This window comes from Sus scrofa, chromosome 14 (genome assembly GCF_054392235.1).
Source record: "Sus scrofa isolate SSC_HxYL_T2T_F1_AM1 chromosome 14, Sscrofa_HxYL_maternal_Yorkshire_Landrace_v2.0, whole genome shotgun sequence".
Classification (NCBI taxonomy): domain Eukaryota; kingdom Metazoa; phylum Chordata; class Mammalia; order Artiodactyla; family Suidae; genus Sus; species Sus scrofa.
This window is the reverse complement of record NC_139396.1, coordinates 41932375-41952751: the sequence shown is the minus strand read 5'-3', so window position 1 is coordinate 41952751 and position 20377 is coordinate 41932375. Positions and strand designations below refer to the sequence as shown.

At 51.3% G+C, this 20377-nt stretch overlaps 1 protein-coding gene across 8 annotated transcripts in view; it reads left to right on the top strand.

The window, feature by feature from the left end:
* The window catches only part of PALLD (palladin, cytoskeletal associated protein), a 341957-nt gene that overhangs the window by 261943 nt on the left and 59637 nt on the right, over positions 1-20377 (top strand). For 2 of the 8 annotated variants that reach the window (XM_021073314.2, XM_084994714.1), the window contains exon 1: positions 1341-1420. The exons of 5 other annotated variants lie outside the window; for them this stretch is intronic. Coding sequence is in view for 1 of the 3 variants with exons in the window: in XM_084994713.1 (XP_084850839.1) it covers positions 11584-11792 (209 nt within the window). In the remaining 2 variants the exon portion in view is untranslated. Of the gene's footprint in view, positions 1-1340; positions 1421-10284; positions 11793-20377 lie in introns of those variants that run through there. One more of the 8 variants, XM_084994713.1, reaches the window with a different exon arrangement.

Below are 20377 nucleotides of genomic sequence, written 5' to 3'. Positions count from 1 at the left end.
AGAAGCCAGGGATTGAACCTGCCATGAGGACACTAGTCAGATTCGTTTCTGCTGAGCCATGACCGGAACTCCATTACAGACATCATTTTTCATCTCAAAATTATTAGAGCTATTTCAGGGAGAGAGAGAGAAGTCTGGTCTCTGTCTCAGGGCTGTGAACCCCAAATCCCTATTGGTTGATGTTAATAGTGAAAATGGGACAGAATTACTAGGCTGTTTAACATGCCCACTGACACTCAAACCCAGATGGTATTAATGCGCACTTGGTGATCTTTTTATAGAAAGGGCCAGGCACGACGCTGGGTGTGCAATAAGTGTGAACTGTTTGTCGTGTGTAAAAGCCAACTGGCCTCAATGGTCAAGGAGCGCAGGCTATGTAGGAAGAACAGGCCGGAACTAACTACCAATCCAACTGCTAGAGGATGTGGAGGATGTGTCCAGGGCGAGGGGCGTCTAGAGCTGAGATAGGCGAGAAGCTGTCCACCTAGATTCAGGGTTCAACCCACAGTGTCACATTTTTACATAAGAATTCAATTCTTTAAAAAATGAGTTCATTTCCTCCTTGAAAACAGTTCTACAGAAACTCCCATGCTGTGGGTTAAAACAAGCGACTCAGGGCCTCTAGAAGTTCAGGAGAGAAGAGAGCAGAGGATAGGGACCACGTTCCTTAGATGCTGCTAAACCGGACGGCCTTCCACGCCTTACCCCAAGGGCGCCCAAATTTAGTTACTCACTGATACGCTGAACAGAGTAAACGCATTAGAGGAAATCGAGAAATTATCCTCTCCCTTTCTTAAAAACAGAAAGAAGCATCCCGCATGATCACTCGAGCCTTTGGATTTAAGTGCTGTGTGTAATCTTTCTGATGGTGCCGGCAACCCGCAGGCCGAGTTATGCAAGCGGCGCGCAGGAGCTGGACCCCGGTCCCCACCATCCCAGCCCTGAGCCCACAGCTGCTCCCTAGGGCCTCCCAGCCCTTCGCCGGGCGCATCCCCGGCCCTGGAACGCTGCCCTGGAGCATAAGTATCGCACGCTCCTCCCTCTTCCAGAAAAGAGAAAATCAAGCCCCGGGGCAAATCACCCAACTTGCGGCCAACATCCCTACTGGCCTTTTAAAAAAGGATAAAAGTTAAATTCTTTCTCATTATCCATCCTTCCTGGAAGTTCCGGAAAAGCCCAGGGCAGCCCCGGGAAGGGGCTGCAACCCCGGAGACAGGGCGGGGGCGCGAGCCCAACCTGCCCTCGGCCTCGCCCCTCCCCCACCCTCCCCCGAGCCCGGCCCGCCTCCGCCCCGCCCCCGCGGCGCGCGGACTCTTATTGCCCCGGCGCGCGGGCGGGGCGTCCGGCCTCCAGAGTAGCCGGGGCACCGAGTCCGGCCCGCGGAGGGTCCAGGAGCTGCGGGACCGGGTCGGGACTGCAGGTAGGGTGGCGTAGGGGTGAGCGTGAGAGACGGCGGGCTGCAGCCCAGAGACTCTGGCCCGGGTGGAGCCTTCTCTGCCCTGTAGTCAGAGCGCGGTGCGGCGAGGTCGGTTCCAGAGGAGCCTTGGGTGCCTCTGATCGGGTCGGGGTCGGAAAGGCTGAGCTGCCGCAGGCCAGACCGCCCTCGCCCCCCGGTGGCCGCGCTCGCTGGGGGAGAGCTGCGGGGCAGGGTGGAGGCGGGGACGGAGTGACCTCATCCTGCAGCCGCCCTCCTCCCCGGCTCCGGGGCGCCAATTTGATGAAAGCCCGCGCGCACTGGGGGCGCTGGTCTGGGGTAGCCAGGTCGGGAGGCCCTGTGCGCTGAGATGGGGGCGCGGAGCCCGGCAGCCCTCGGGCAACGCCCACCGCGGCTGCGGATTCGCGACCTGGGTCTCGTTTCCCCTAGGGGCGGTGGGTGTGCCGGCCCCGGAGCCGGGAACGAGGCCCCCTGCACCCGGAGATGGGGGGTATACGTACTGCGGTCCGGGCCCCGGGCTCCTTCTTCCCGGAGCTCGCGCCTCCGCGGACCCAGCCCAGACTGGTGCTCTACGCGTGGAGCTGGTCTCACCCGGACCCCCAGGAGCCGAGGCATACGAGGCTGTGACCTGCGGTCCTAGGGGCCCACAGGGAGGGGCAGAGGGTTTAGACCCTTGCTGGGGAGGCGGGAAGCCTCGGCTGCTGGGTGCTCGGTGCTGGAAAGCCGCCCCCAGCTCCCCGCCCCCGCCCCCAGGCTACACAGGGGTCCCACCAAGCTCTCCCCAGCACTTTTTTTTGGTTGGTGTTATGAAGGCACTGTCGGAATGAGGGTCGTCCTGGGAGTTGAGGTTGGGGTCGGGGTCGGATGGGGGCAGGGCGGAAGAGTTGCTCGCAAGCTCCCCCTGCAAAGGCATCAGCTTTTTCCTGTCTTTTTGCATCCCTGATGGTAAAGGACTTTTTCCTCTCAAGATCTGGCGGACTTTGCTTTAGTGCTAAGAGCTTTGAGTGGATTTTACTTTTTTTCCTGGTCTGCTCTTGGGGGTTGCTGCGGCTGAGTTTGAGGTGGGGTCCGCGTTCCGTGGAGTGATTGGACGAGTCCTGCATGGAGAGAGGAAGTTCCGTGGTCCTTCCATTCTTAGCAGTGCGTGTATCTCACGTAGTAAAGAGCGGTGTGATCATTATAATCAGCACATCCTCCAGCTAATTCCCGTGCTATATTTTTTATTCTGTTTGTTTTATGTAAAGTAAAATACATGTGATACGCTACTCTTTGCCTTTAGTATAAGGAGTGGGGCGGGCTGTTGTGCCCACACCACCTTTAGTAGGAAACCAGGCCTGTGGGTAATGGCGTGTGCCAGTCATACTGGCATACTGTCTCCCTGGCTGTGTGAACACTGGGTGCTCTGGGTGAAGAGCACCGGTAGGTGGTTGAAAGTAACATAGCTTTGTTTTTGGTGGCTGTGAAACCCGTGAATCATAACATTCTGACAGCTGATATAGTCCAGTAGCCTACTTACTGGGAATGGGATAATAACTGCACCCATTATGTCCCAGGTGAGGGCACCGACCTAGGAAACAATAGGTGAGTGTCCTAGTTTTATCAGCCCTGACATGCTTGGGGGCTCTGGGTTTTATTTGACTTTTAAAACTTTTTAGGACGACAGTAAAAGTTGAATGCCACTTACCACACTGCATTGCAGTTGATCTAACATTGTTTTCTGAAGAGCTGTATAATATTTGTACTACTTTTAAGACTAGTTCCTTTTTTTCCCCCAAAATAGGTCCCCCAGACTATAGCAGAACTTATGTGCTAGTGTATTTGCAGCCACTCAGTATTACTGAAACAAAGCGTTTCCTGAAAGTTATCAAGGAGTCTACACTCTTCAAGGTGCTGGGGTCATTATTTCAAGAGGATGTGATCAATTTGTTCGCACACTTATTGATCATCCAAACAATTGTTGGTTTTCTTCCCCTGCTTTCCACATTTCTTTCACAATCATTGCGAACTGTAGAGATATGTTTTAGACATTGCCTTCTCTTTTGTGTACATTTCCACATAAACACTTTCCTATCAAAATGTGTTTCCTTTTTCACTGTTTATTTTAGAAGATTCAAGTAAACATTAGGTGATGGAGGTTCATGGTACTGCTCACATTGCTTCCTGTTCCTTCTCTGGCATAGTAGTTTTCCCTTCGGGTAAAGGGGGAGGCAGACACATTTGAGAAATCTGTTGAAGAAGCACTGCATTTTCCTTTGCCTGTATTCCTGCTTCGGACACATGAGCTCAGTCCACAGCGGTTCTTCTGAGACACGGAAGTGGAACGCTACCCTATTTTAAAGGATCCTCTGGTGGGTGAGCGAAGCCTCCTCTTTCTGTCTCCCACACTGCTGACTCTGCGAAGAAAATCCCTGCGAGGCTGTGCTCCCTTAAAGGATTTGTTTTGCAAGGAAGGAAGTTCTGTGTCAGGTTATGTCAAAGGGTGAAGAATTGGAGACGGTAGGTGGGAAAGGCCACCTCGAAGGGGATTTTATGAGTGGAGAGCAGGAGGAAGGCAGGCCTGGGTGTAAGGAAGGAGGCACATACTCTGAAACCAGCCCCGGACAGCCTTCTGCCTGCTGACCACTGAAGGCACATTCTTCCGGAGCTGCTTGCCTCTCTGTGCTTTAGGGAGGACTGCATTTGCTAAAACGAGCCATTCCAGTTAAACGAGCCTCTTTTACTTGTGTATTTGGGTACAAGGAGCAGGGAACAGGCTGAGACGTGGACTTCCTTCATGGCAGCTCTGAGTACCCACCTGTTCCCTCGGCGGGAAGCCAAGGTGGTGGCTTTCAGTTTGGCCTGTGCTTTGAGGAGGTGGAAAAGCTTATTTTTTTTATTTTTTTATTTTTTTCTTTTTAGGGCTGCACCTGCAGCACATGAAAGTTCCTGGGCTAGGGGGTCGAATTGGAGCTACACCTGGAAGCCTACTCCAGAGCCACAGCAACGCCAGATCTGAGCTGCATCTGTGACCTTCACCGCAGCTCATGGCAACAGCAGATCCTTAACCCGCTGAGCGAGGCCAAGGGTCAAACCTGCATCCTCATGGATACTAGCTGGGTTCTTAACCCACTGAGCCACAGCAGGAACTCCCAGGAAAGGCTTATTTGATGGAAAAGATTTCCTCCTGAGGGAGAAGCTGTCATTTGCAGACAAAATGTGTCAGCCAGAAGAAAGGAGCAAATAACCATTTCTCTCTTTTTGGCTTGTGGCAAAACTTTCCTATTTTTTTTTTCCCATATGGAAATGTTAAAAAGAGATTCATAAGAAGATACATGAAACCAAGTAAAAGAATAGACTGAAGATGCAGTGATGGGCAGGAGGGAAGAAGGAACCCAGTTATGTAGCTGCCCCTCCCTGGGCCCTGTAGGGCCTTTTGTGTTCCCCAAGTTTCCTGGTGTCACAGGAAGGGGACCAGCGCCATCCCCGTGGATGGAGGGACTGCTGGCCCATTGTACAGGAAACTCCTCTTCGTGACCCCTGCGCCACCTTAGTGAAGCTGCTGGACCTGCCAAGGACCAACACGCCCCACTTTTGGGTCAGCTGGGTTTTGACTGTACATTTGCAAGTCCGTCCCTGGGAACTCTGAACACTCTTTATTGAAGCTATGCCTCACTTTGTGGTTGGGTTCCCAGGACAGCCCAGAAGTTGTAGCTGGGTCCTTTATTAATAGTGCCACAGAACAGCCACTATGTATAATGTGGTCTCATGGGAAAAGGCTCTCAGAGCTCCAGCTTGATTTTTTTTTTTTGGAGAGCATTTAGTCGTGGCAATATGGACCCCACCTTCTCTTTATTTAAACCCTAAAGGGAAAAGACAGTACACAGATATGCGTTTTATTTCATAGTCCCCCTGTGGGGCGGGGAATCTGTACCTGGCTGGGGGTTGTGCACACAGGGTCTCCTGGGGTCCAGTTCTGACAATGTCCTCTGTGCCCTAGACCCCAGAACTCCATTCTCTGGCTCCCCTCCTGAGGCCAGGGGCCTCTGCTGTCCCTTTGTGTGTCTCTTACCTGGAGCAGAGCCCTGTGCTTAGTAGCTGGTGGTCAGTGTCTGCTAAGGTGCTGAGGGGCTGTGACAACAGACGCCCTGCACACTGACCCAGAAATCTCATTCCACACTTGCCGCCCTGATCACTGTTAAACTCTTCCCTGCTCTCAACTTTTCTCTACCCAGTGTGGCATCCTTGCTTAGGGTCACCTGGAATGATTCTGTATTTAGACATTGAGAAAAGCCCCAGCGTGGGCCCATTACAGGCATGTCAAGGTCGAGAGTGTGAGACTCGTGCGGTGTATGAGGCCAAGCCCTTGTTCGTGTTACAATCCGGGACCTTGGCTGGTCCCAGCCGGAGGCTGAGCCAGGCAGGCATCCTGGCTCCACTGAATAGGTTGAAAGTATAGAGCATGCACTTGGTCTTGATTCCCCACAGGTGCAGTTGCAGGAGGACTGGGGTCTTCCCTGCAGCACCTGGGGCGTCTCCTCCAAGGGCGGGTGATATTACCCGTGGCAACATGTGCCCAGGGCAACTGCAGGGTTTTCCAGCAGCTTTTGCACAGATGGCAAATCTGGCAGAGTCAAGTGGAGGGACACCCGTGACAAGTTCAGGAGGAAAGGTTGATAAGGGTAATGCTAAGGGTTTCAATCCTGAAGCCGGTTTCCTTGGGGAAGTGATCCCACTGGAGGTGTCTGATTGCATTGCCTTGGCCTCTCCAGACTCATCACCTGCAGGGACAGCCCAGCCCCAGGGGTGGCCGCCAAGTGCCCGCACCTCTGGCTGCTCCGCGTCTCTGATGCTATGCTCCCAGGCGGGCTCGCCAAGGCCTCTTCACCTCAGCTTCAGGCGACCTGTGTGTTTATTGGCTTCCTAACCCCATCATTTTGATTTTGTCTCCTTACTCAGCTAAATACCAATCTGAAAGTAAAATAGGTCAGTCCAATTGGACTCCCAAATTGTTGCTAAATGTTCTTGTGGCCAGTAGTTTCACTTTTCTGTAGTCCTCTACTTCAGTCTGTAATTAGGATACCTTGCAGAATTACACTGATAGTGAATAGTGTCATAGCCTATGTAATATAGTGGTTACTGGTTCCCTGTAACCAGTTTTAAATAAGCAAAATAATTACATGCATTTTAATTAAAGTATAGTCGATTTACACTGTTGTGTTCCTGGTGTACAGCAAAGTGATTCATTTATGTGTATGTGTATAGATATCATTTTTCATATTCTTTTCCATGATGGTTTATCACAGGATGCTGAAGATGTTTCCTGTGCTGCACAGTAGGACATTGTTGTTCATCTACCTCATATGCAATAGTTTGCATCTGTAAGCAGAATAATTGTGTGCAATTACAGGGTCATCCAGCACATTGTTAATATTCAGTCACTTGCCTAGCAAAGGATGTGGTGAAGACTGAATGTCTGAAAACCAAGTTTGGTTGTGGAGTTGGCTCTGCTCTGACCCTTGGGTTTGAGTCTCTTACAAAATGGCTTTGGGTTCTCTTCTGAGTTCATCCTTTCGTCACTGTAATTAGGTCTGGTTTCAGAGAAAGCATCCCTTCTGCAGTTTTCATTAAAGAAAATCCCAATCACTTTTACGGACAACAGGTAGCAGTGGAAGTTCTGACTGAGGAGCCTCCTGAGGGCATTGCAACATTTGAGGGGCGGCAGTAGTACAGAAGCACGGGGCTGGGCTGAACCTCTGGGTCACCTTCTGGTGAGGCTGACACACAGCTGATGTTGGCTGTGCCCACCCGGGAACCTGCATCTGGTGTAGATTTCTTGGGATGATGATGTGGGAAGGTTGAGACCTGCGTCTTTGACTTGCCAGCCTGTGGCTCTCAGCTGCCTTCTTTTATTTTCTGAACTAGCCAAGGAAGTGGCCGTCGCCCCGAGCCTACTTTCTCAGGCTACTGCATTGCCCCTGGGTGTCTGTTGCCCCTGTAAAGGAAGGTGAGGTGAGCTGAGTTAGGAGGGGTTCAGCCTCCTTCCTCACCTCCTGTTCTCAGGGAGCCGGGCTGACATACTTAGGACAGGGGCTCTGTGGGACGTGGTCCCCTGGTCTGGAAGGAGTAAAACGAAGGCAGGAAGGGCCACGTTCTAGTTCAGACTGTAAGCCTGTGCATCCTCAGCAAAACCATGTTAGAAATACAAGCCTCACAAAAACCCCCCGTGCCCATTTCCCCCAAAATGATGCTAGCGGAGAAGAAACAAACGTGTAGTTGTGTTAGCTGAGTGTGTCTATCACACGACATGGGGACCAGGGAAACCTATTGTGTCATCTGACCTCTCTCCAGCTTCTAAGCTTGGCCACCGTGGCTTTGCCAAAAGAGAATTCTGGCTGCGGGGCCAGAGCAAAGATAAAGACTGACTGCCAAACCTTTCCCTGTGGTTTATGCTAATTTCTGTCTTTTGATGTAGTATAATTTAGGAAACACGGGATAGTTCATGAATTGGTGTCACCTCTAAGGTGGGTTGCCGGAGAAAGTTGGCAGAATCACTGGTTTTACCTGGTCAGAGGTTGATCGTCCCTGTTTAGCTCAAGTAAGAGAAAAGTTTACATGGTTTAAAAAGAGCATTTGAAGTTTACCCTTGCTTTTCAGTGTTCTCACGTCTTAGAACGCAGGGTAACCGGATTTAACGCCACCGGTACAGACCTTAGAGTCCTGTGGTCAGAGTTGGGGCGGTTGTTGCAGGTAACAGGGATGCTAAGTGGGAAAGTCCGCCCTGGTCCGTGTGACAGCTTCCAGGTGTGCATTAGTAAACGCTTCTGCTATTTTAACAACCGAGGAGGCCCAGCCTGTGACTCAGAGGCCTTCCTTCCATATTAGGCTTTGGGAGACGCAGCAGGGCTGGAAACCGGGATGAGTGCAGAGGCCTGCGTGGGGCGGGAGCGGGGGCTGAGATGATGTCACGGGCAGCAGGCCCAGGCCGAGCACCCCAGCCACTTCCTGGCCTGAAAGATGTTGCTGAAATCTTCTTTCCTGCTGATCCTCACACCTGCCAAGTTGGTCCCCCTCCTGCTGCCTCAGGAGTCCTTGCAGCTCAAGTGGATCCCCCCGGGCGGTTGTGCAAGCGCAGGAGGCAGTGGCAGAGGGGGCACCGTGGCTGGGCTGGGCGTTCAGACAGTTCTGTTAGTGCCTCAGCGGGCGTCACCCAGAGGGGACCATGTCTGGCCCTGCCATGCTGTTGGTCAGAAAGTCCCACCTTTTGTTTTTCTTAGACGGCAATTCCTCCAGAAAACTGCAGCTCCGTCTCCTTTAGGAATTAACCCTCACCATCCGGCGTGCTGGAAATGTTGCTGCTGTTCCTTTTTCTTGACCCGAGTCCAGATGAATTGTTTTTTTATTCAGCACATATTTAGGGACACTACTCATTTTCAAAGTGTTTTACATACTTTTTTTTTAATTTTTTATTTTTTTGGCCACACCCATGGCATGTGGAAGTTCCCAGGCCAAGGATCAAACCCACGCCACAGCAGTGACAGCATAGGATTCTTCTTCTTCTTTTTTTTTTTTTTTTTGTCTTTTCTAGGGCCACTCTTGTGGCATATGGAGGTTCCCAGGCTAGGGGTCTAATTGGAGCTGTAGCTGCCGGCCTACACCACAGCCACAGCAACACCAGACCCGAGCCGCGTCTGCAACCTACACCACAGCTCACGGCAACGCCAGGGATGGAACCCCCAACCTCATGGTTCCTAGTCGGATTCGTTAACCACTGCGCCACGACAGGAACTCCAAGCATAGGATTCTTAACCCACTGGACCACCAGGGAACTCCCATCCATTCCATATTGAATCTCACAACAGTCCTGTGAAACCACTGCTTATCCTTTTAAAAATTATATAATAATCTCCTTTCTCCAGAAGGAAGAAAGCTTACCTGGCGAAGGAGAGGACTTGCAGGAAGGCGGGCAGTTTGGAGCTCACCCAGGCCCGCCACACTCTGGGTTCATCCCACCGCCTGTCCTCACCATGCGGGACCCGCATGGCTGTGGTACTCTTTAGCCTGGGGAATTGTGGGGTTATCTCAGATTGATGAGGCTACGTGAGGGAGACAGTTGGGCCCCAGGAAACAGAGCTGTAACAGCCCACAGCCTGTCTGCCCTGCCAACTTCCTAATAAAGAAAGGATGGTTTCCAGATATTACGGTTATGGCTGGAGAAGGACATCCTTGGAAATCTTTCCCTGTGCTTTGAAAAGCAAGTGCACAAATCAGTGTCACCCGTTGGCTCAGCACACAGTCATGCTCACACTCACTAGCCCATTGGCTCAGCACACACTCAACTGGCTCAGGGGACACTTGCAGGTCCCTGGATGCACAGAGGAGCAGGGAGGGAGCCAGTCAGGCCTGTGGTTGAAGTAGACAATGCAGAGATCCTGGAGGAGGGGGGTGACCAGCTCTCCTGAGGGAGGGGAAGCTTCAGGGGACAGCCAGCAAGGCCTGATAGCAGAGAAGTTTGATAAAGTGATGCAGGGTGAACAGGGGACACAGTGTGAAGGACTCTGGGTGTCCAGGGTCTCGGCCAGAGGGGGCCCGCAGGGCAGGGTTGAGGACACCCTGGCAAGACTAGAAACTCCTGGAAAACACGAAGATGGCTCTTTGTCTGAAGGGCTGTGTTCGTAGATCAACCAGAACACTTTCTGTGTCTTGTCATCTGAGGGGTCTTGGGGATGCTTTAAAATTTTAGGACCTGCTTGTCACTTCTTTCTCACCCCTTTGTACTTTTTTCAGTAGCATTGACTGATTTTGATTGCACATAAGATAGGTTGTCCAGAGCTTAAAAGCTCTAAAATGATTTTTTTTTAATGTTTTTTAAGAAGAAAGATTTATTCAAATGAAGAACTTGACTCATCAAGACCAAGGAAGCCTTGGCGGGAGCAGAGCCTTGGTCTTAGACATAAGTGTGACATTGCCTCCCAGGGCTCAGGCTGGCTCTGCTCGTCTTGGTGGCACTGATGAATGAAGCAAGCCACCTTCAGAGCTGTAAAGGGGGCCTGAGGCTTCACAGCTGGTGAGTGAAGTTGGAGCTTCCTCTTCCTGCAGGCGGAGCTGCTGCATGGCTGTTTGGAGAACATTGTCTTTGCGCCCTCCGTCCTTCTCTCCCTCACCTACTGCTTTTCAGCCATGAAATTTCATCAGTAAACCATCTGCTCTAACGTGACTTCGGCTCTTAAGACGCACCATGAACCCAGTATGCGCAGCTGACCGTGAAGCACCCCTGTCTCATGGTGCGCATGGGGACCTGCCCTCTCGGTTTGGTTTGGTTTGATTTGGGGGATTTTTTTTGGCCACCCCCGGCATTTGGAGCTCCCAGGCCAGAGATCAGATCCGAGCCACAGCCTCAACTAAGCCACAGCTGTAGCAATGCCGGATCCTTAACCCACTGTGCCAGACCGGGGATGGAACCCGCACCCCAGGGCTCCCAAGACGCTGCCAATCCCATTGCACCACAGCGGGAGCTCCTGACCTCTCTTCTCTAAACGATTGTTCTGTGAGCTGCTATCTCTCCTCCAGCCGAAGTCGCTGTCCTGACCGGAACGTGTAAATATGAACTTGTCTCTCACCTCTGCACTCATTACACTGGATAACTTCTGTCATTCTTGGATGTCAGACCTAGAGCAGGAAATATGTCAGCAGGGACTCTAGATCCACTCTGCACAGTCAGAGCAAAGATTCAAGTTTGTCATCTGTTTTTTCCTGTTTGCTTTCAGAGCTTGGGTAACTGAGATCGGAATGTGTGGGTCTGATGTGTGTCAATTAAGAGGGCAGAAGTGCCTGGTGATTATCCTCCGCTCAGGGCCTTCACTGACGTAGAAGCCATCAGTGTCAATACCTTCACCATCTAATCAGCAAAGACTTTGCTTCATCAGAGGGAGAAAGAGGTGAAATTATCTTGCATGGATTTCAATACCCGTTCCTCTTGGGGGCCTGGCTGTGGGGCGTCAGAGCCGACTGGGGACCTGACCGGTGGCTTGCTCTGCCCACCGTCGTGTAACATGTAACCGAAAGAAGATTTATTATAGTCACAAAGGCGACCATCGTTCAGAATCGTGTAAACCGCAGTCTACCCAGAGCAAGGCAGTGGTCTTTCAGCTGCACTTTGATGCCGCATCATCATGGAGTTTCCGAAGGGCCGGGGGCCCCACACTGGCAGCATCCGCTTCACCCAGGAAACCAGTAGAGGCTCAAATTCTCCGCCCTGTCTCAGACCTTCTGAATCTGGAACTCTGAGGGTGGAGCCCGGCAGTGTGCTTTTTCAGGCTCCGGTTGACAACTGCCCTGACGTGTGGGAACCATGGCTGGGAGGGACTACACTGGCCCTTAAGTAAGTGAGGTTTGAAAGTGACTGTAGCAGATGCCAGGAGGGCGTTTCTTGCCCTCTTCTAGAAAAAGCAGTGCTTTCATTTCAGGCTAGCAGTATGGCCAAGGAGAAAAGTGTTATTTGGCAACGAAGACCAAAGCAAAACAAAGTTTCAGTACTTGCCACTGAGGGCAGGACTTGCAATCAGTGGACTCGCTGAAAGGTGCCTGGAGCTCAGAGCCACCCCCTGCCCCTTCCATTCAGTGTCAGAAGTTCCTAAGCGAGTTGAATTGAATGTCCAGTTAGAGAACGATTGGCAAAGGGTCCTCTGTTCTCTCCTCCTTTTTCAGATAAAGATGAGGTCATAAGATCTTCTCCACGGTGGTGTGGTTGCACTCAGTTAATGTAAGAGTCACACACCCTTTGACCCAATAATTTCTAGAAATTTTTTCCCACAGAAAACTCCAGGTCGGGGCAAGTCGTACAAAGCTCAGGTTGCTGCCGTGTTTGCACTGAGAGGCCCTGAGGAGATGCCTCTAGTTAATAGCATGGGGTATGGCCCGGCCGTGGGGCTGGCACAGGGGGACTGTGACCATTGTTGAGGATGCAACTTGACCAAGGCAGAGACGCCTGTGTGACCTGGTGGCTGTGAACAGTGAGACCCCAGCCCATGAACATGTGTGTGTTATATGTGCCGGCACACTCAGGAAAGGAGTTCTGGAACACCAACAGTGTGTTTGCTGGGGGTGTGGCTCTAAGGATGGCTAGTTTGGGGAAGAACCTTCACTTTTACTTTACTGTCCTGGTGCTTTGACTTCTTGAGACTTGACTTTTCCATGATAAATGTTTCTTCCTTTAAAAAAAAAAATGAGGAAGAGATGAAGTCCCAGGAACATTGATGAGACTGCTAATTAGCAGTGGGTCTCACTGGGTGCCTCATCTCCTGTTTCCCCTTGTGCTCCTGAGGATTGGTTTGCACTGCCCGATGGCAGAGCACCTCCGAATTTCAGAGCAGGAATGTACCGAATCTGTGAATTTTGCTTGCAAGGAAACTGAGCCCAGAGGGGCTAAGGCTGGAAAGCAGCCCCCAGGTTGTGACAGAGAAGTAAGAAGAGACCCCCCGCCCCCAGCCAAAGAGTGAGAGGGAATCTCAGTGAAGGGGTTTCATGCTGTAAATTGTCGATCCAGGGTCACCGCCACAGATGGGAGCTGCCACATTGTCTTAGGGCCTGTCCTTGTGGCTTCTAAGACCAATAATGAAAGCTGGACATTTGCACAGTTTAGGGCTTGAATGGTCTTGTCCTCATGGCTGGAGACTAGAGATCAGGGCTGTGGAGCAGAAACTGTAATTCACTGGCTCTCAACCCAGCCAGGATGTGCTGCAACTCGGCACGGCTGTACTTGGAATCTGTCAATTAGTCAGTCAGTCAGTCTCTCTCTCCCCCGCTTTCCCCCCCGCATCTCCTTCTCCTCTCCCCGCCCCCCACAAAAGAAAGGTTCTTACACCATCACCTGAAATAAAATATCTTGCACAAGATGTAGCCACACTCAGGATATGAAAGAAGACAGTACTGTGAACAGAATGTCAGGGTAGTTGTCAAACCTAGAACTATGTTCGTTTGAGTTCTGAGCTCTAAATACCGGTAGAAATCAAACCTTTAAGCAGAGCGAACTTTGATTTTGTGCCCTAGATAGTGGGAAGGAAAGGCTTGGATTCACAAGATGTGTTTCATCTGAAATGTCCTGAATGATAAATTATCTGATTTTATGCAATATCCTGAATCCTAGTCTTTGGCCAAGTAATGAAAGATTCAGCTTTATGCATATATTTCATTTTTGAACTTTTTCCATGTCCACAGCCACTCGGAGCTCTTAATCAAGAAGTATGTTGACTCGTTCCTTCTGCACCTGCTCAGTGGTGTGATGAACATCTGAGTTCCCTGCAGACACACATGGCCTTTCTCCTGAAATGCCGAGAGGCCACCACCCACCCTCAGAGACAGGGAGGTGACCTTGCAGCCCATCCTGTAGGTGTGAGAGGTTTTCCTCCAAGTGCAAAGTGCTGATGCAGCCCCTGAATATGGGGAGGTCCGGCCCATCCCACTTTCCTGGGCAGCCATGCAGCACTGGCTACAGTACTGACCTGTGCCAGTGTCCTTCCTTTGCCATGGTGGCTCCCTGGCTGAGCTGGGGTAGGTTTGCGCCAAGTGCTTGCCACATTCTGTTTGCTCTTCGGGAGCTAGATCAGCCTTGGCCAGCCAAGAGGAGTATGCGCTTGGAGTGTCTGCACTACTTTGGCAGTGTGGCCATGGAGGAGAGGGGACTAGGAGGGACGGTCCCTCCCGCCCCTGACAATTTCTGTGGCCACAACAGGTTCACTGACAGACCTGCGGAGACCTTAGGTCTGCTTTCAAAAGTCTGCCTGAAATTCTCCCAGATTTTTAGATCTTAGACAGGATTTCAATGCAAACTGACATCAGTGTTCACATTTTCGAATATTGAAGGAAAGTGAAAGGAGGAGTTCCCATTGTGGCTTAGCAGGTTAAGAACCCAACTAGTGTCCATAAGGATGGGAGTTTGATCCCTGGCGTCGCTCAGTGGGTTAAGGGTCCCACATGCCTGTGGCTGTGGTGTAGGTCAGCAGCTACAACTCCGATTCCCTAGTGTGGGCACTTCCATATGCAAAGAAAGTGAAAGGAAAAAAGATTTAACATCATACTTTTATGTCCACTGCTCTGCTTTAGTCTGACGGGAAGTCGCATGAGGACGTGTTGTTATTATTCCTTTTAAGGAAGAGGATGCTGAGGCTTGCAGAGGTTAAATGAGCGGCAGTGTTGACATTGCCCACGTGTAGCTGGCATGCCACTGCACATCTTCCACATGGAGCTGGAGCGTCACCACATGTGCTACCCCCGTGTGGTTGGCATGTCACTGTACACACAGATTACGCAAAGCCCTCAGCTGCATCCCCTCTTCTCCCTACCAACATTCCCACCAAAAAAAAAAAAAAAAAGAGAGAGAGAGAGACTTGGGCTGTGTTTGTTCTCTTTCATTTTGCCCACTTATGAGTGAATTTGCTTAAATCTGATGGAACAAAATACAAGGCATAAACTTCCAGTTGTTCAGTATGCTTGTTTAATAAGCTCCCGTCATCCTCCCTGGGGCTGAAAGTCATAAGAGACAGAGGATTTGACCTCAGGCAGAAAGCACTTTGACCACAGAGCCAGGAAGCTTTGGTGGCAGGGCCCTAACATTAAGTGGCCTGCCAGCCCACAGGGGTAGAGGGGAACCTGGGGGGCCTGCAGCCTCGCCCCAAAGGGGGGCAGCACCTTCCCCCACCTCTTCCTCTAGGAGCTCAGGAGGTAAGAGGCTAATGGCTCCCACACTCCAGACCTGTTTGAAAAGCCTGGACCATCCAGCCACCATAGGAGAGGCTGGCCTCCTCTGTAGCTAGTGTAGTTTCTCATGGCATCAACTCTCCTGTTGGGGTTTAGGCACAGCCAGGTGTTGTGCCCGGCCCCCTTCTTCTGCCTGTTGTCCCTGTCCTGTTGAGGTGCCTGGTGCACGTGGCCAGCAGCAACTCTGCAGAGGGCATGGCTCTGGCCCCCTCAGATTGCAGAGGGGTGGCCAGGCTTCCTGCGGCCTCTTTCCTCAGTTACACCCTCTGTTCATCCCAGTTCCATCCCCTCGCCCCCTCTTCCCAGGAGCCCCTTCACCAAGGACGTTCTCTACTTTAGAGGCTGCTGACCAGTCTCTGTCCCCAGAATACCTTCTTCCCTCCAGTCTCCATAAATTGAAGTGACCAACATTTATCAAACAGAAGAAGAAGAAGTCATGATAAAATTTTGATAATAGGACAGTTGTCCAGTCTCTTGAGTTAATTGAAAAAAAAAAAAATCAGTGGATTTTTCGTGTTTGTCCCAAAGATTTATACCTTTGCACTTTAATAAGTAGTCTACCTGAAACCATGAATCCTAGCAGTTAAAAAAAAAACAGAACAAACTACAACTCCTCTTTCCGTGGGATAAGCCCCTGGGTGACATTTGTGGAAACCCGAAATGCTAGCCCTGTCTTGCAAGATAACCAGTGTCAAAGCCACTCAGCAGAGTCGTGTCCCATGGGAATGTGCTGAGGTCTCCAGAGAGGTGGAGGTACCAGCTTGCTGTTTAGGGCCGAGCAAAGGAGTCCCTACTCCAGGTCCTATGGAGCTTTGCCTCCAGACTTGATGCTGCTGGTGGCGGGGTTGATGTGGAAATCACTGCTTCCAGCCGAGGTACGGAGGCTCCATCGAGGCAGGGGACCTGCAGGGGATGTAGCCCCGCCATGCCTCCTGAGCAGGAGTGCAGAGGGATTGACATCGGACATGCCGTGCCACCCAAATTTAAACAAATCAAACCACAGAGAAGAAACAGAGGTGTGGCCAATGGTGGGGTTACATGGGGTGGGGAAGCGCCGACTTCTCTGGGGCCGTGCCAAAGCTTGTTGCCTCCCTGTGGCTTTGGGAAGGCAAGAGCTGTGCCTAGTCTGCTCATCACCAGACTGAGGGCCCAGCACGCAGCAGAAGCCCGGCCAGGAAGGCAGAATGGGGAGAAGACCTTCTCCAAACTCAGCAGTGCTTATGACGCTTGTCTTCTTTGAGCTTGAACTTTGCTCTGGGGTGTACCTGACATATAACATTGTATTAACTTTGCGTGTACAACACAGTGATGCCATATTTGTGTGTTCATGTTGTGAAACTGAAACTGACAGCTAATGGCCTGATGGCCTGAACCTAGCCAGAACCCAGACTGGGACTTGAACCCACAGATTTAAATTAGAGTCACTCACCTGGTGTCTGGACTTACTGAGGTTCAGGTTCTTTATGCCTCCACGTAGAAGGAATTCAGTGAGAGACAAAGTGATAGGCAAGCAATAGATTTAGTAAGATAGGACACTTGTGAGAGGTGCAAGTGGGCAGGTAAAACAGCCACAACAGTAAGTCTAGTGAACATCCGTCATCACACAGTCACAAAAAGATGTTTTTTCTTGCCTGCAACTTTTAAGATCCACTCTTAGCAGCTTTCAGATACACAATAAAGTGTAATTAACCGTAGTCACCACGCTGTATGCTGTGTCCCCGGTCTTATTTTATAACTGGAAGTTAGTACCTCTTGACGAAATGGATGAAGGGGGTCAAACAGTATAAGCGTGAATTTGGGGTTATTTTGCAAGGGGTGTTAACATTTTGCCATGAGCCACGAGACTTAGATTTGCTCTGCTTTGTGGACTTCGTGATGAACTAAGAGTGCCTCCAAGTTCCAGAGTCCCTCCAGGGCTTCCTGGGCCTGAATGTCAGGAAACCTGGCAGGCGCCTCTGGAGCACTCAGCCTTGACCCACTGGTACTGGCGGATGGTGGGACTTTTGTACTGGATTCACCTTTTCTTCTGCTTCAGTTTTTATTCACTGTTCAGCTTTGCAAAAAACAAAGCCATTTACTTGTTAGCATTCAGAAAATCAGTTTTCCTAGTTCTAGTCTTTTGGGAACAAACAGAAAAGACCACATTGCTGTGTGAACAGCCAGATGATAAGTGGTGGGAAAACGAAGAGAGGGGGTATAGCTCAGCCAGAGAGACCTTGACAGATGGTGGCCTAGGGACTTTCTTCTGTGTGGTGTGACTGCTGGCTTCTCTGTGTGTGTAGAGATCTGTGGCTCTGGAAGATGTGGCCTTGGAGTCTGGTACCAGCTGTCGTGAACCAGAACAAGGTCAGGACAGGGCCACACTAGGGGAGCCACCCCAGACCCAGGTGTCCCCGGATCAGCCCTCGTTCCCTGCTCTGCCATCACCAGCCCCTGGCCCTCATATCACAGGAGCTGGAAGAGCCCCAGGGTCCAGGTGGGAGGGGGAGGAACCTTCCCAGATGTTCTTGGCGGTTCTTCCGGCAGCGCGGTGAGTGAGGTCAGCAGCAGGGCCTAGGGCCAGTGTCGTAGGTGGGGAGGAAGGAGATGGCCCAGCAGTGTTGGGGCCTGAAGGGGGCTGGGGTTTTGGGGTCCGGGCCAACCGACTGTCCCTCGGAGACCTGACAGGACAGATGGGGAGCGCTCACCTGGGCGGGGCTGTGGGCAGGAGACTGAAGGTCCTCACTGCTCGGAGGACGAGGAAGGGCTGCTCCCTAGGAGCTGGGGGTGGGGACAGGTACCCATCAGGAGGCTGAGCCTGGAGAATGGTGGCCGGGTGGAGGAATTGGGGATTTGTCCTGAGAGCAGGCGAAGCCTTGGAGGCGTATACGTCAGAGAGTCCAAGGTGACATGTGCAATTTAAGAAACTCCCAGGCTGCTGAGGAGACCATTGGGGAGGGAGAAGGCAGGGTGATGGTTAGGTGGGGTCTGAATGGAGAAGGCAGGGGTGGTGGGTTAGGTGGGGTCGGGAAGGCGAGGCACGGGTGACCTCCGGGGGGCTGACTTGAACAGCAGTGATGGTGTCGTTGACTGGAGGACAGAGGGTGACCGCAGCCAGCAGCACAGCTGAGTGCCTATGCTGTTACTGTTATGTAGGTCCTGCCGCCTCCCCTTACACATGAGGAAACTGAGGTGCAAAGGGTAGAGTAAGCTGTGCACATTCGCGCAGCTGGTGGGTCCTACAGGGAACATGTACACTCGCGGGCCATGTGATCCATCTGTGTAGTCAGGGAAGGAAGTACACGTGTTGAGAGGACAGTGCCTGGCTCTCGTCTTCTGTCCAGTAACTGTCCTTCATGCTGCGTCTCCTGCCTGTCGGCTTGCTTGTAGGCAGCAACTGGGCTGTAGGTGAAATAGTGCAGAGAAAGCGGATGTGGCCCTGCCTTGGGGCAGCCTGGTCAGGGGTGTGGGGTGGTCTGTGACCCTTGTAGGGAAATGAGAGTTCTGGCTCTTTCTTATGTCAATCTCGAATGGATGGGCGGTGGGGTGGAGCAGGTGCCCACTGTTGAGTGAGCCGAAAAATGTTTCCCAGATGTTCTTGGCATTTCCACAGGCAGCGCAGTGAGTGAGGTCAGCATCAGGCCTTAGGCCAGTTTCGTAGGTGGGGAGCGAGGACCCCAGGTGATCACACAGGGGAAGGGGTTTCAAGGTCCTGGCCACCCAGCTGTCCCTCAGCACGGCCACCTCTGGCGGGGGATGGTGGGGTGGCCAGCCTGTGCCCAGGGCAGGCCCAGTGCCTGCTCTCGACTATATATAGTAAGGAACTTATGTGAGGGGAGCTGCTGGGGGAGGAGGGCACCAACTGAATGTTTTCCACTCAAGCTCATTTTTAACAGATGTATTTTCTCCGTTTCAACGATGACAGCCCCATGGGTGGGAGGAAGGCAGCCTGGTTCCCAGGAGAACCGCACCTATGCGGAGCACACCTGCAACCATGGACATGTGCTGTCCTTTGCCTCTTTCTTTGATGCCTCCTCTCCCTCTGGCTCCCAGATGCCCTGATGTCTGGGGGGAGGGGCTCTGAGGAAGAGTGACCAGATTACTAAAATCATGTAAACTAATCTTTGCAGTATATTGGGGATAATGTTGAAAAGGAATGTTCTGAGTCTAGCAGGATGAGTGCTTAGTATGTAACTCTTAGGTCTGTTTTAACATGAACACTTTAAACTACAGTTCATGATTTTTTTTTTAAATTAAGGCATTCTTCCTTCTCATCTTACTATCTGATGCTAAGGATGCACACATTTTGTGAGTTTTCTAAGTCAGTTCATCTCTGCCTTGTGGGACCAGGTCAGTGCGGTGACCATCATCAGTCTGCCCCTGGTGGAGGGTCCCATCCAGTTCGTGTCTTTCCTGGACAAAAAGGTCCATGTTTGGACACTGACACTAAATTATATGGTCATCTCGAATATTAACTGCTACACTTCTCTAGGTTTGCTCAAGCTTTGCTGTATACATTTCACATGTCATAACTCATTTTGCCCTCATAAGTGCTGTCACAACCCCTATCTAAGAATGATGAGGGAAAGGACTTAGAAAGGTTTCACAGTCAAGGATGCTCGGTCATTTAATCCATGCAGTCTCACTCCAGAGCCTCCCTCCTGAGGAGTATGCACCACCTCTACCCCAAATCAGTCAGAGTTAGTGGGAAAAACTCCCAGGAACGGAAGGCACCTTGAGTTCTTCAATGGAATCACTTTCCCAGGGTACCAGTACCTGCCGTCCTGGAAACGACAGGACCATCCAGCTCCTCAGCAGAAAAGATGCAGGTGTCTTTTTTCCTTTCCTTTGATAACATTCAAGTTAGAAAAGTTCTGTAATGAGCTCGATGTCTAAGTACAAGCCTGGGACTGTCACTCTCAGGCCTGTCTCCCTCCTCCCCACAGCCTTCCTAAAAGCCCTTCCTCACTCCTCATTTGCATGAGCACGTACGTAAGCTGCTGTTAGTGAACTGCCATGGAGACTGGGAAGAACTCGAGCAGTCTGTCTGTCCGTACATCCTGAGGGGCTCGCGGTACCCAAGCAGGATTCCCTGGAATCCTGCTTCTCTGACTCTTTGTTTCTAAATGAACTGGTTTAGGATGTAGCGTTTGCTTTAATACCATTGCACCATTGTGGACCTTACACTTAGGACTCTTTGGGTAACTTTCTTCTTTCTAATGAAACTAGTCC